Source organism: Lagenorhynchus albirostris, chromosome 11 (assembly GCF_949774975.1).
Source record: "Lagenorhynchus albirostris chromosome 11, mLagAlb1.1, whole genome shotgun sequence".
Lineage (NCBI taxonomy): Eukaryota > Metazoa > Chordata > Mammalia > Artiodactyla > Delphinidae > Lagenorhynchus > Lagenorhynchus albirostris.
This window is the reverse complement of record NC_083105.1, coordinates 71,213,853-71,230,114: the sequence shown is the minus strand read 5'-3', so window position 1 is coordinate 71,230,114 and position 16,262 is coordinate 71,213,853. Positions and strand designations below refer to the sequence as shown.

At 34.5% G+C, this 16,262-nt stretch overlaps 1 protein-coding gene across 1 annotated transcript in view; it reads left to right on the top strand.

Annotated features, from left to right (window-relative positions):
* Nucleotides 1–16,262, top strand: part of CNTN1 (contactin 1) — a 229,815-nt gene that overhangs the window by 129,480 nt on the left and 84,073 nt on the right. Inside the window, exon 16 of the mRNA XM_060166540.1 lies at nt 15,189–15,347. Coding sequence (XP_060022523.1) covers nt 15,189–15,347 — 159 coding nt within the window. The remainder of the gene's footprint in view (nt 1–15,188; nt 15,348–16,262) is intronic.

The following is a 16,262-nucleotide window of genomic DNA, read 5'->3' as shown; positions in this document are numbered from 1 at the left end:
AGGCCACAAAAGCAAGAAATGAGGCTTTGACGTCTGTTTTTTTACTACTTTCCACGGCATTTCTGCTGTATTATATATATCCTTGGCAATGCTACCGACTGTTAGGAGGACCTTCCTGACACCTGGCTGCACATAATGTTTGTCACTAAAATTGCCAAAACAGAAAATGCAATCATGATTATACTTTTCACATCTGCCCCCTCTTTTACATCTTATATACCATATTAAACAAAATTTCTTAATACAAGGCTGAGATTTAAAAACAAACAAAAGAAAAAGACTTTAGTCTGATTCTCAACACTAACCTGTGCTATGTGAAATTTGGAAACATTTAGGAAAAAGTGTAACTAAAGGTCCAGTGGATAATACAAAACTGTGTAAATCATTGCATCCCCAAATTAAGTTTGTATTGTTTATATTTTTATATTAAAAGTTTATATTCATAGTTTTATGTAGATTTTCATTTAGATTAGAATATTGTGTGTGTGCATGTGTGTATGTATGAATGCCAAAATGTGTGTGTGTGTGTGTGTATTTCTAATGCCAAAATACAGTTGCAGAATGGAAATGGATATGTTAGATGTCATCTTTATTTGATGTAATCCCCTGAAGTTTTTAGTACTTGGCCTAATGACATGGTTACCAGATTCTTTCTTAAGGAGGTCATTTTGGTTGATGACTAACCCACTTTTAAATCCTGTGTTGGCTAAGTTAAGGTAATATAGCCAAATAAATAACCTGCTGGAAGCTGTCAATATACTTTTTAGTCTGAATAATACTGCTGTATTTTAAACAATCATAATGGTTGGCCAATGGTCTTTTCTACAGAAAATGCTCTTGAGTATTTGTTACTCCCAGATGTTCTATGTTAGCAGAGTTCATATCCAGAGCACACCTCTCTTCGCTATCCAGGCAAACAATTTTGAACCATTTACTTAGAGATGTTGTTCCAGATTAATTAGTACTCTTTCTTAAAAAATAGGAAGTAAACATTTTCTTTGTCTCAGATAAAAGAGTTCTAATGGTCCTATTATTGGAAAATCATGCACCAGTTACATCTTTTTTCCTTCCAACTTCTTCAGAGTAGCTACATGAAATATCTGCATTTATGTTAAACTTGGAATATACAATTTTAAATCTAGAATTAATCCTGGAGGTCATCTAGAAAATTTCCATTCCTTTATACTACAAAATTTAGACTTCAAGAGAAAGAGACTTGTCTTGTATTGCCCATCTATTTCATAATAATCATTTTGGAACCTAGGCTTCTTCCAGACTGTAAGAATAAATAAAATCTATAGTTAATTTCTAAAACTTCTGTAGTTAGTGCTTTAAAATTTTAATAGTTTAATACACTAAAACTTTCAATAGTTAATTTGGTATAGTACCCAAACGATTACCAAGTCTGTTCTAGAATTGCTGTTACTAAATGGTGAAAGTTACTGACTGCAGTTCTGCTCTTCTTGTTTTCCCATCCATCGTCCAGCACATGCTAATAAATAGTAGTTGGGTTTTTAAAACATTGTGGGAAAAATAAAGCCAAAGGAATTTATTTTAAAAGGTTAAATTACCACCTGTTGGATTATTTAGCATTCTATTTGTATGGCTAACTCAGGGACCCTGGCAATTTGTGAAAGCAAAAAGACGGTGAGTCTGCTGTCATGCTAAAAGTTAGTGGAACTCTTGGTGCTAAATCAGGGTTTAGATTTCTGCGGTATCTGGCATAAATATTTACCCAGTGTTCAAGAATTCCTATATTCAAGTTATTATTAATAACCAAATGTGGATTTAAGTTCAAAATTATTATTTAAGCATGGCATGCCTAAATTAATTCAAAAGGACTTTTAAATTAATTAATTTAATCACTATAAAATTAGGAAGAACAGATTAAAAAGTTGCACGTGATGTGCACACAAAACCAGACAGATGCACGAGTACACACACAGCTTACCACCTCCACCTGCCTCACACACACATGCATATGTGAAGACATCCAGAAAAGAGATTCATTTATACAGGCAGAAAGATGTGTCCAGATCATCAGAGTCAAATCAAAAAGAATAGTTGAGGTAGTTTTTCAAGTATTTGGGTCAGAAAAACACACATTTACCTCAGATACTTGGATAATTGCCTCTGCTTTCCACTTGCTTTGGCCAAGAAAGTTTGCCACAGAGACAGACTACAGATTCCATCTCGTCAGTCCTTGCAGGACTGAGACAGGAAAATGGCCCTCATTGCCCACATTGGCTGGAGCAGCGACTGACAGGGCGCCATTCGGAGGCATCCTGACCCCACTTGGCACTAAACCACAGCCATACATCTATTAATAGTGAAGCCTGCCCAGAAATTAAGCTTTCTCATTTCCATTGAGAATCAACAAATTCAAAAGCTGCTAAGGGCCAGTTCTCCATAACTGTTGTAAGCTAAAGCTGAAATAATGAGCTGAAAGGTGTATCTGAATTTACAAGGTAGCCTGATTGTTTCAAAGCTAGAACTTACACGTAGTTCTATTTGATGAAAGCTCTAGTAAAAGTAGCAGCTTTCCCAATTACTACTAAAGTTATGAAGTACATCAATAATTTGAAACTGTATTTTTCAAAGTCAGTTCGATGTAAATTGACATAAATTCAAGGAAGAGTTCAAATATATCAACAAAGTATGTAGTTCATTCAGAATGAGTCATTATATTTTAAGCTTTAAGATGGATCTTGAAAGTGATTTAGTTTATCCGTTCATTTTACAAATTCAAAAATTGAAACATAACTGTGTGAGGGTTATAAACTGGTAGATGACACTGTGAAGGATGCACTGATATAAATTTAGATTACTTTTCTTTTTCCTCACTGGAGTACAGTGAGAGAAGTTTCCTTGTAGGATTTCTTCTCGTCTTCAATTAATTGCTCCTGACTCTCTTTGTCTTATAATCAAACTGATCAGCTTTTGGCAAACTGGAATTTATTCTTTGCTACACAGTCAGCCTGTATCCATGATTCCCTTAAAAAATAATCAGCAAACTTGTTTCTCCTCACTCTGATTCCAGGAGGGAAAGCAGGAAAGATTTACAGAACTTAATAGTCTGGCAGGCTTTTAGACACTCCACTTCACTGACCCATCATGGGTTTTATACATCAGTGTCTACTTACCAGACAGTAATGTCAAATTATGCTGACAATTACATCAAATTACAAGCAGTACAGATAACCAGTGATATCCAAAAGTCTTTATGGACATGAATAAATGGCAATTAGTTCATATTTTTTAAAAAAAATTTAAATTATGCTGGCAAAATATGTTTCCAACTCTAATCTATATCCTGTGAAAAGACATATTTATGAATATAAAATTTAAAAATAAAGATATGTAATTATATGTTAATGTATAATATATGACATAATTATATAGTATATATTTTAACAAAATACAAATTACATAGCATATATTTATTATGTTAGGATACGTAATATTTATTAAAGCCTTATTTTTTTTAATTTATTTTATTTTATTTATTTTTTGGCTGCGTTGGGTCTTTGTTGCTGTGCATGGGCTTTCTCTAGTTGCGACGAGCAGGGTCTACTCTTCGCGTGGTGCTCAGGCTTCCCATTACTGTGGCTTCTCTTGTTGCAGAGCATGGGCTCTAGGCACACGGGCTTCAGTAGTTGTGGCATGCGGGCTCAGTAGTTGTGGCTCGTGGGCTCTAGAGCACAGGCTCAGTAGTTGCGGCGCACAGACTTAGTTGCTCTGCAGCATGTGGGATCCTCCCAGACCAGGGATCCAACCCGTGTCCCCTGCATTTGTGGGCAGATTCTTATCCACTGCGCCACCAGAGAAGTCCCTAAAGGCTAATTTTAACAACACTATTTTAAGAGATGGATACGATCATTATCCCCATTTTACACATAAGGAAATTGAGTACCAGAGAGGCTAAGTTACTTGCCCAAGATCATTTAGCTACTAAGTAAAAGGATAAGATTTGAATATAAGCAGTCTGGCTTCACATATAACACCCAGTTCATTGCTGTAACATAATATAATCAAACACTAATTCAGATATATTCAATGAGATAAAATAATCAATGTGGAAAAATTAAAATGTAGGCTTTTTTCTTTTTTGGTAAGAAATGTTTATTCTATAGAAAAGTTACTGATACAGATTTTGCAATTTTATTTTTGCCCATAATATATTTATGACTGGTCTAATAAAAAGGGAAAGGTATAATAATTAAAATTATTTTCATGTAGTCAATGTCATACAATTGTAATTACAACAGCAAAAACAATAAATCATAGTAGATGGTTTTAAGCTTGATTTTATAATGTGTTCTTTGGCCTTAAAAATAGTACATTAAAAATGTTTAAGTGTTTTAGATTAGAATGTATGTGTCTACAGGACTTTCATATAAATTTTATCATGTCATCCTAACAAAACTGCTGTGTGGTAGTCATGCAAGGACTGGTAATCCATTCATAGGCAAAGGAAGTTTAAAACAAGAAGAAAAAGAAAATGAAAATATTCCTCAGAGTTCACATGATCAAGCCAGAACTTGGCCAGTTATCAGTGTTTCAAATTCACTACATAACTTACTTTTTCTCACTTCTCTTTAGTGTTTAACTTCCCAAATATAAAAATCAGATCAGATAATTTTATTGTACATCTGTTTCACATTGGTATATGGTTTGTTTGTTAAATTGTCCACCCAAATACTCTGAAGCATTGATAATTCAAAGTTAATTCAGAGAGTAAAATTTTAAGTTATTTGAAATTAGAATTTCATAATATCTTCTTTTTTGGGTTCATTTTATTTAAAAAAGAAGACAAAATGCTTTAGCTTCGTTATTGAAAAAATAACCAATAGAAGACTCAATGGTATAAAATCCCTTTTAAGCAAAACTATTTTTTTGGTGTAATTTTTGTAAAGTCTGCCATTTCAAGTCTCAGGAATGTGCAATTATTTCCTCATGGTACCTTTTGCAGACTGGCTTCCTGCCACCACCATCTATCTCCTTCCCACCAGCCAACCTCATCAGACCAGGCCCTGGGAATTTGATTGGGTCACAGAATTTCTTACACCTAAGTAAATGAAAATGAAGGAAACTCAGAGAAAACTTTTACCCTCTAAACCTGTGGTCAGTATAACAAGCTGTAGAGAGGAGATTTTAGTCCTTTTAAATTCCTATCACACAGGTCCAAACTACCATCATCACTGGGATTAATAGAGCCATACTCAAAGGGAAAGGGAGAAATGTAAAAGGGTACTACAAGCAACTATGGAATCTCCATTGGTATCCTACAAATCCAGCTATTCCATAGTTTGCGCCTTCCCTATTTCCTCTTCAGAGGTGACTACAGGATCCTGTCCTTGTGTGACAGAACCCCGTCTCCCATCCGTTATCTAAATTTGACTTAGGACATCTCATTGGATCAACACAGCAGGGAGCTCCCAATCTTCTCTCTGCCACAGTACCTTTCTATTATAATTTTAACTGCCCAATACACTCATGAGTGAATGAAGATTGTGGAATAAATCCAAAGGGTCTTTTTTTTTTTTCCAAAAAATTAAAGCACCATTTTAATTTCTAATTGCCCAATGCTTGTCATGGTCACTCTGTTGACATGGGATGAGGTGAGGGACTTCGTTGTGGCCCACATGCATTTCCCAGGGCACTGCTGGAATACCAACTCCCTTATCTGAAAATGCATTGAGATGAAAGTGAACAGTGAACAAGAGCTAGCATAATTAAAAGGATAACCTTGAATACACTTCATTTCTACACAAAAAACTAATGTACAAACTTATGAATTTTCAATATTCTTGGTAGCAAATAACTTGTGACTCACTAGAAGGTAGCAATCCCTTGTGTGTCATTGAACAGTCTGGGCTCTGTCACACTGAGGAATATACTTCTGAGCATCATCTCACTACAGTCTTAGTGGCTCTCAACAGCTAGTGCTTGAGCCCCCCCCGCACATCCCTGAGAATTTCTCTGGGGCAAGGGACTGTCCCTGTTTGGAACACACCAGGTACTTCTGATGTTTGTGGTTTAAACAAGTTGGAGGACCACTGTTTGATATGTTCCTGCAGAGGTTGGAAGCCTCTGTTACTAATTCAAGAAATGGCACTCCAATGTGCAACAGTTTGGGGAGGCTCCCTGTGTGACTGTTCACAGCCCCCTCTCTCCACAAAACTACCAAAGCTTCATTTAAAAGGGAGAAAAAAAAGAATATATTTAAAATTAGCAATTTCAATTCTCATCAAAAGACTTGGAAATCTCTTATGTTTGAAAGACAAATGTAAGAGACAAGTGCGTTTTTGTGACCTTTGTTACCATTTATCATAGGACTAAATTTGCAATAAGCAGTCAGCAGTTTTCCTAGATACTATTTCTCCTACTTAAATAACTATAACCAGGGGGACACTAGTAGTTATAAAGTGGTCTAATTATAATAATCAAACTATCCCTAGTTATGGTTAGGGAACATAGGAGGATGATCATCTTGTTAATACCATACTTTTCTATGATAATATAGTTATACTAATATATGCATATAGTCATTAAAAGATCCGCATGGCACAATGGAAAATGTATGGCTTTTGGCATTAGGCAAACATAGATTAGAAATGCACTTCACCTGCTGAATAACCTGTGGTCTTAGGCCATTCGGTTAATCATCATAAGCCTCAGAGTCCATATTTATGAAAGAGAATAACAGCTCCAGTTCACACGTTGCCCATGATGACTTTCTATAAACATTTTCTTTTACTTCCCTCCCTTTTGCTATTAACGTCTATATAGACATAAACAATAAATATAATATTAATCAAGAAACAGGTTCCCATGACTTCCAGCCCCAACCTCTGATTAAATTTCATAAATCACTGCTTAAATTTATCCTCAGGATTTTTTTCTTACTTAGAAGCCTTGAAGGCATGAGCATAGGTTTGGGTAGGTAGACTTGTACTATGTGGAGTGGAATTACAAAGGCTCTAGGAATTTGAGGGTTTTTTTAAGGGGAGGAAGGGATCCAGTTACAACTCTTGTTCCATACAAAGTCAGTCACTATTTCTGAGGGAAACAGGTTTGATTGGGCCAAAGCTTGTCACTTCAGCCTTCTCCTTTTTGAACTCCCATCTACAGTGTTTAGAAGATGTTTTTCTTTGTTCATTATTTCAACTTACCCATTAAGGATACTTGGCAAATTCCTGAAGTATATGGCTTCCTGCTCCTAAATGGGCATCCACACTTGCCCTTCAGCCTTGATCTTTCCTCTTGCAGGTAAAAACAGAAAAGATGGAGAGAAAAACATGGCGGATCCTTTTCTCCCCGTCTGTGCAAGCCTGCCTCCAACCTGGTGATCGTTGACACTCACTCTTTGTGGGAAAACCTTTTTTTTTTTTTTTTAACATATTATATTAGATTTTACTAATTAACTCAATCTTGTAGCTTCTGCAGTTCCCCCTGCCACAATCTAGTTCTTAGAGGATTTTTTTCCCTTTTGAACATCTAAACATACTTTGAGCAGAATGATATTTTAAAATATAATTGTATAGCTTCATTAATATCTGAAAAATGCCTACTGAACTAACCCAGTACATCATATAATGGCCAAGTAAAATTTTCGTGTTTTCATATCCTGTTTTTCTTTGAAATTACATATCTCAGAAATTAGCTCATTATCTGAAAAAAAAAATGAAGAACTGGTGAATTATAATACAGGAGTGTTGTCACTGAATGGACTGTTTTATTTACCCAAGCAGGTAATGAACACTGTTGTTGTCAAATTCACTAATGAGTCATCTTAATTAGGGTGTAAGCTAAGGGGCATTATTCCAGTGGCCTTTTGTATCCTGGTGCCATATATATTCTTTGGCAAGAAAAGATCAAAAGCAGCAATAAACAACTGAAGACCACCCATGGCTCTGTAAGGTTTTTGGAACAATTCCTGGGACTGGGAAGTGAAATTGGTCAGCATGTGGAGAAAACTGTCATCTCAGTAGCAAGATTTAAGTGAAGATGACTAAGCCATTAACAGCACGTATGCATATTTAATTCTGTTAACTCCTAGCATCAGCCTTCTTGGATCTTTTGTTTTGAGAGGAAGGTCAAGACTTTTTGGAAGGACATGGACAGAAATGGCAGATTAAAATTGAAGTGTATATAATTATTTCTGGAACTGCTTAAATTTCATTATTTGAAAATATTTTCATTTCTGCCCTTTGGTCAAAGAGACATGCTTAAAATTCTTATTTCTTCACAAGAAATAATTTGCTCTTCTTAAACAGGTTTATGGTTAAGGGTGGAATATTATATGAACTTCTCATTTAGTAACTCTAAAATTCCCATCTGTGGTTGGAAGAACTCTTAGGAAAGCTTTGAGAGATATGTAATGACCCCTAAATATGTATGTAGTTAAAAAATAATTGATTAGTCATCATAAAGGAATACATGTCTCTGGCTCAAAATGTTACTTATTTCCACCATTTTTCATTTTCTAGTGTTAATTATTGTCATAGAAGGAAGCATCTTAGGATTTAGACTGGAGATCTAGGGCAACTGTCATTTTAATAAGATATTTTAAAATAATTCAAAATTGTCACGTATCCATAAATGTTGCCATGGAGGTATGCATGAACCAGCATTGTGGTCCATAGTCCATCACTGAAAGTATACCACCAAGATCAGATAGGAATATAGTTTTGGAAAGACAGAATAAAAATTAGAAAGGAAACCACATAACAATTATGACAAGTGGCAGGAAAAGGAGAATATTTTTGTTTAGATAAACTGCATCAATATCAACTAGAATTACATAGATTCATTTAGCTCCTTTATCCTCATTCTCATTTCTAATAGGGATCTATGTTCATTTTTAACAATGTAAGAGGTTAAAATACCAATTTTTGAGATTGAAAAACTACTATATTCCTATTAAATGGTAGAGATGTTTAATATTCAGCTTCATCTTAGTACAGTCTTAACGCTTTAACAAGAGCACACAAATTTGTGTTTTATTACCTTATAATAAAGCTGTTGTCTTAACTAATTTTCAGAGCAAGAACGGGCATGTAGTAATAAAGAGACTCTAACTGACATGTTTTGGTAAAGAAGAAGCCATGTGCCTTGATAATAACTGATGTTGTTTCAGCATTGTTATTTTCAGATTATTTTATTTTAAAAGGGATGATAATTTGTACTGAAAGTTTTTTGTTTTCTTAACATTTAAACTTTTCATTAAAATTTGCTCTTTTGGTAAAAATAAACAGTGAACCACGGGATATTCATATGTGGTGCTTTGCTTTTAATTACTTATGGAGTAATTACAAGTGGAAATAAGATGACGCTGAGATGTCTTTCCTGCTTAGCGCCAAGGCTTGCATTAAATGTGTGCTATGCGGAGTGGAGTCCAAGAAGGACCAGCAGTTTTTTGGGGTCCAGTTCTAACTACAGGTATTTAGAGAGCGAGTCAGCCTTTTGGAGGGAGAAGGTGCGTTAGGGTTACTGCCTAAGTATTGGCGCTGACTCAAGTGACGCCTGGGGTATAGTCATGGGTACTATGCATCCATCGTGTTTAATCCTGGAGGATCCCAGTTTCAAATCTTCTATCCCACTGTACTTATGGGAAAATTAGTCTCAGTTATTGATTGAGAAAATACAGTCAGCTTATAATGTGTGAATGATCATTTTGAAAATTTTTTTCCTGCTATTTTTCCTCAAATGTCTAAAAACTACTTCACTGAGTGTTACTACATTCCTAAAGGAGAAATGGCAGAATTGAGAAATAATTGTATTTATGTTCATTTTTCCTTCTAATTACTTTACATGTGAAAGAAAACTGAGTGGAAATCACATCTGTATTTTGTTCACACATAGGTATTTTTTTCTAAAAACACTAGTAAAATTCAGGAAAGTTTAACAAATCCCTTCATGATAATAAAAAAAACTGGGCATGTAGTAGGAATTTATAAATGGGTGATATCTTTACCTTCACTTATCTGAATTAACATATCACAAAATGATTTAAAAAGCTGTAGTCAATATATTGCAGTTTTTGTCATTTTACCCACAATATACACTAGTGCCCAAGTAATTCATATTCTCCCCAACAAAAAAGGTCTCTAAAGGAAAGCAGTAAATACCATTGTTGAATTTGAAGCTGCTAATGCTGTTTTTAAATGATTGTTTTTACTATAGTTAATGAAAAGTCTCATGGCAAATCAGTTGAGTTCAAGTCTTAGCTTTGCCGTTTGCTAGCTGGATGACTGTGGTTATTTTATTTAATCTGTCCATATCTGGGTTTCCTCATTTGTAAAATAGTGAAAATAATAGTGCCTACGTCATAGCGTTATTTGTAAGAATTATAAAAGATTTAGCAATGACTCAGATATAATAAGGACTCAATAAAATATATTACTTTTATTAAAATAGACAATATAAATTTCCTTACTTAGTAAAATATATTACTTTTATTAAAATAGACAATATAAATTTCCTTTCTTGGATTCACTAACATTTTATGCTCTTATGAGTTCATACTTTTTTTAAAATGCAGGCAAATCCAAGAGAAGCACAGTATAAATGTGCTAGTTATCAGGTAATTCTCTGCAGGCTTTTTGTGGACAGACACGTTTGGGCTGCATGATTTGAATTTCAAACGGGCTTCTTCTCGCTTTGCCTGGGTTGTACCAGGAAACTCAGTCTCTTGTCTTTTTCTGTACTGTCACAGACCAACTGTTTCATTCTGGCAATAACCTTTCTGAACTGCAGCAACGTTTTGTAAAATGTACAGGTATTGGCTTCAGTGATCTCTAAAGTGTGTGTGACCTACATTACATAGCCAAATGTTTTCAATATTTGCCTGTAGTCAGTGATTTAATAGTAAAAACATTGAGAACCTAGAAAAATTTAGGAAAAGAGAATATGGATGTGGCCAGTGAAACTGCATTGAACTACAGATGATAAAGGACCATTCTGGCTATTTCCAAAGCCTCCACTATGTAAAAAAAAAAGTGACAGAAAAAAGCCTCAGTAATTATAGACTCCTTTTGCCTGACTTTGAAGAACTCACAATGTAGAAACATAACACTAACAAGGATCTTGATAGACTACTAATTACCCCCCATAGGTGAGATTTTTTGGAGCTTTCTCAGTCAGTAATCTCTGAGAGAGATATTTAAAGCCAGAGAGAAAGGTTATAATGGTGAAAAACAAGAATTGAAAGAAAGAGGGTAATGCAAATAAAAAAGGAAGAACAGTCCATAGTGGCAGCCTCTACCTGAAGAAGTACAGAAAGGTAGTGGTTGAACACTATGATATTGAAAAGGAAAAGAAGATGCAAAGAATCAACATTGAAGTCTGTACTGTTAATTTATAAAGGAGGAATTTAGTCAGCTGGACAGGCCTAACACAGTTAGTGATGTCCACACTTAACGACATCTGTCAGCATTTGGAAGAATCGGAAAACAAAAATAGCAGCACTGTTTTATGGACATGATACATAAGCTTAATAAAATGAATATCAGAAGTCCAGGGCATGGGGGTATGCAAGTAGTATAGATAAAACCATATTCATAAAAACTAGAACCAAAAAGCATACTTGGAATAACTTTTTATCCCCTCCTTCCTATCTCTTTTTCTCATTTTCTTCTCTTTCCAACTCCTTTAGTATTTACTAATAGTGAGAAGAACTGATGAAAAGCCTTTGCAGGGTTAGTCAGAGAAATATTCCAGTTCCTTCTTGTTTTATTCCCACTATGGATCATTAATGATAAAAACAAAAGACAGAAAAAATGGATGAATAAAATAATTTGTCATCTAATATACTTATGCACTTAAAATACAGGTCAAATTCCAAAGGTCCTTTCCCTCTGACCAATTTCTCTGTTTCATGATAATTTAAATTTGGTATATATAGTGTTCTTAGCATCATTAGCTATCTGCCTGAGGACACCTAAGAAACTGGAAAGGTATACCGATAGAGTAATAGTGAAATAACCTGTATCTAGCTGTCTATTCGCTTACATTTTCCCTAGCTTCAATTCTTTCCTTAAAGATTTCTTGAAAGTGTTTGCACAGTGATGAGAGTTCAAAAAAGAAACAAACAGACTCTGAGTCAGAATTATGTATTGCTTTTTTGTCACTGAAGAAAGAATCAGAAGGAATGCCAGTTCCTAAATGCCTGCCTTTGTGCTGAGGAACTAGTGGCTGCATTATTTCATTTTCTACCACAACAATTTTTCTCCATTCTGAACAGAAAATCTGAACAAGTAACATCAGCTACACTGCTTAGAAAACCTTCCTTCTGGGAGACAGTGCAGGGCTGGCCCAGTTAGAACCACTCTATTTTTTCTGCATCTTGATTCCTTAGTACACATTAGAGGGCCTTCACATCCCCAGCCATTCCTTACCTCCATCAAATTTACTAGAAATACCTTACTTTTGAGTGGAAACAAGTGATAAATGAACAATCGGGTAAACAAATCCCTGTTAATTATTAACAAGTATTATTCCTGTCCTATAGTTCAGATGCCCAGAAAGCTCTTACAGGTGTAACAATAATAACATTAATAGCTAAAATTTACTAAGGACTTCCTGTGGACCAGGCCTAACACTACATTCTTTAAAGGTTTTTTTTCAATCCTATCTGGTCAATTTTTATTACTCCTATTTTATAGATGAGAAAATGAAAGTTGAGTAACTTTGAGAAACTTGCCCAAGATAGATCAAGGAACTGGATTTAAAGTCAAGCCTTTTTTAACTCTAAAATCTCTGCTCTTTAATAGTATATTTTCTCTCAGGTATTTTCTGGGGGATATTTGTATTTAATTACTAGATGGAAAAATCTACTTTATATCAAAGTGAGCCATTACCAAATAATATTGCCACACAGTGGTTTTGGGAATATCAACCAACTCCTTTCCATTTGTTTTCTCAATTTCACCTTCTTATGATGATACAGTATTTCAATACAGATTGTATTGTGAATGACTGTTACGTCTACAGAACTATCTGAAGGTCAATGTGATAAATTTATTTATGTCTTCACCAAATATTTACTAAGAACTCACTATAGACCAGGCATGTATCAGAGAAAAAAATGCATAAGTATAATTACAGTCTTTTGCTCAACAATATTGTTCTTCAGTGAATGGGTGACTGGATAAATTATCATGCATATAATGTCCCAACAAATACACTAATAGTATGTGACTTTAATCTGACTTTGCCAAGGTCATTCATTTGCCATCAAAGAACTTCACAGAATAATAGTAGGGAAATGATTTTCACTTTAATGGTAAAAGACTAACCTATGGCAATTTTGCCTTAAATTCCCTTTAACATTTTCTGAATGCCATAACTTTATGCTCAGAAAAAGTGTCTGAATGCCTTCACTATAAGACTTTCTCTTCCTTTTAAAATTTTTATTTTTCATTTCTAATTTTTAATTTTAATACTCTGAAATATTCCACTCAGTAATTGACTTGGGATGATACTTCATGTGAAATAAGGAACTTGGTGGTTCTGATCAAGAATGTGCATTGTATTTCAATGTGTTTTTTACATATGAAAAATACAATGTGTTCTTTCTGAATATCAAATGTGTTTTATATAATTTATGTGGCTATTTTCATTAATTGTGGATGGTGTATTATTATTACTTTTAATTAACATCAGGAAGTATAAGAATACTATTACAGATTATACATTTACAAAAATTTATTTACCTTTATTAATTTGTTATATAATTCCAAATAAAATTTACTACCATCAATAGGCTGTGTCCTGTGTTATTTTAATATTAGTAGTAATGCAGTTTTGTTGATCTACACACACGTTTTCCTCCTTGGGACCAACCGCAGGGAAATTGGTGAAGGTTTGTGGTGTTCTCTATACCTTTGCAAAGACCAAAGCCCATGTGGAGAAAAAAGGCCAAGTAGACAAAGCATCTGATCTGACATTTAAATAGGAAGGCACCTATTTTCAGCTAAAAGATTAAAACTTTGTTTTATTTAATACTTTTTCAACAAAAAAAGTTGCCACTTAAAAAGGTTGTTGATTATTATATTCACTATGCCTAATTCAGTTGGGGATGGACTCCTTTCTGGTACAAAGAAAACAAGTGATGTCACTGTCTGAAATGTCTATTCTAGGAGTTCTCTGGCAACTGAGAGCCTTCTTTAGCATTGTAAGTGATAGATGCCACATTACCACCTAAAGGACTTTCTGTTACACTTTTACAAAGAAGAAATCATGATGCAAAGTATAAGTATCTTGTATACCATGTATGCCATAATCCTGGCATTCACTACTGTCTATTACTGTTATTTATTTACCGGGCCAATTCACTCTTTTCAAGACAAAGTGCTGTTCAAAATCTAAAAGTTATGTCTCATTTATCTTGTCATCTCTACCACCCAGAACAGTGTTCTCAGTTTAGAGAAGAATATTAATACTGAATTACGAAGCATCTCTGAAAGCCTATTTTTAACATTGTTTTATGTTCTGCAGTAATAATTCTTCTGGCCTAAGACTCTTCAGTATATTATTTGATGTTTTCAGATCATTCCTCGTATATCTGAATTGACAGTTGTTTTCTACATTTTATATAAATAGAAATATTTCTTTTAATATTATTTATTTCTATTAGTTTAACTAACATAAAATGTATTATCCAAAATGATACATACAAGCATTCTCAGAAATTTCTACTCCAAGTAACATAAATTATCTATAACGTTTAGAGTTATATGTCCTGCCTCCTTTTGGGTAGACAGAATGAAACATACGACTGACTACCCTCATATCTGGACTGTGCTGTCAGCTCTGATCCACGTATTCAGCAAACATCCATTAACTATTGCTATGCTACAATCTGTTATGTCAGGTTCATTTGATGCCAAATGCATTTTATGAGTCAAGGAGTATCATATGTTTGTTATAATAATAATGCCATTTTTAAAGGACAGAATTTATCTCCTTTCATACAAAGAGACATCACGAAAGCATTTAGTAAAAAATCATAAACACCATTATTACTGCTTCTTATAGTTTATGTTTAAATGGACTATGACACCACTGATTTCATCGTGTATATGTTCTTTAGATTAATTGCAAAGAGGGCATTTTTGTATTCTAATGTGTACTTAATTCACTAGCTGGGATTCATTGATTCATTACCCAAATTTTCATTTCAGGTCCTCCAGGCCCTCCAGGTGGTCTGCGAATAGAAGACATTAGGGCCACTTCTGTGGGACTCACTTGGAGCCGTGGTTCAGACAATCATAGTCCTATATCTAAATACACTATCCAGACCAAGACTATTCTTTCAGATGACTGGAAAGATGCAAAGACAGGTGAGTTTTTTTTGTTTGATTAATCTGTTCATATTTTGAGATGAATTTTTTTTTTTTTTTTTTTTTTTTTTTTTTGCGGTACGCGGGCCTCTCACTGTTGTGGCTTCTCCCGTTGCGGAGCACAGACTCCAGACGTGCAGGCTCAGCGGCCATGGCTCACAGGCCCAGCCGCTCCGTGGCATGTGGGATCTTCCCGGACCGGGGCACGAACCTGTGTCCCCTGCATCGGCAGGCGGACTCTCAACCACTGCGCCACCAGGGAAGCCCTTGAGATGAATTCTTTCATCAAAAACAAACAAAAAAACCCTGGATGTTTTAATAATTTTATCATCAACCCTGAAAATTTTCTTAAAACAAACAATCCCAATGTTTTAGTAGTAAAGAAAACCACAGCAAACTAAATGTTTTAAAGCTGTAGGGGAAGAAGCAGCATGTCTAAATCTATAATGGGGAAGCAAAGAGAGGTCTCCTGGGTTTCTTATTTGAGCTACGTGTTAAGTCTAAAATGTACTAGGAAAAAATTATAAGGAAGGTAGATTTGGCAAATGGCATCTATAACATTATTTATGACCCTTTTTATCCAATTATATAGGCACTATAGTTCTGCATTCTAAAAAAAGGTACAATTAATCATAAAGATTAAGCACCTAAATCTTACTACCATAACTTTTTACTTTCTGAATATGTTCTTATCTGGCTTGAATTTCCTCAAAACAGGTTTTTAAAGAAGTCTAGTACCTCAACCTTTTTTTTCTCTCATATTAAGATTTTCTAACAGACAAAAACTAATTAAGAGCAAGTGGGTACTTTTCCTTGTGTATAAGTTATTACCATTGCCATTTGTCATCACTAGTCTTCAAATATCACACATCAGCGTATTTTCTCATAGAACATGAAGGAAGATAGAGGATTGTT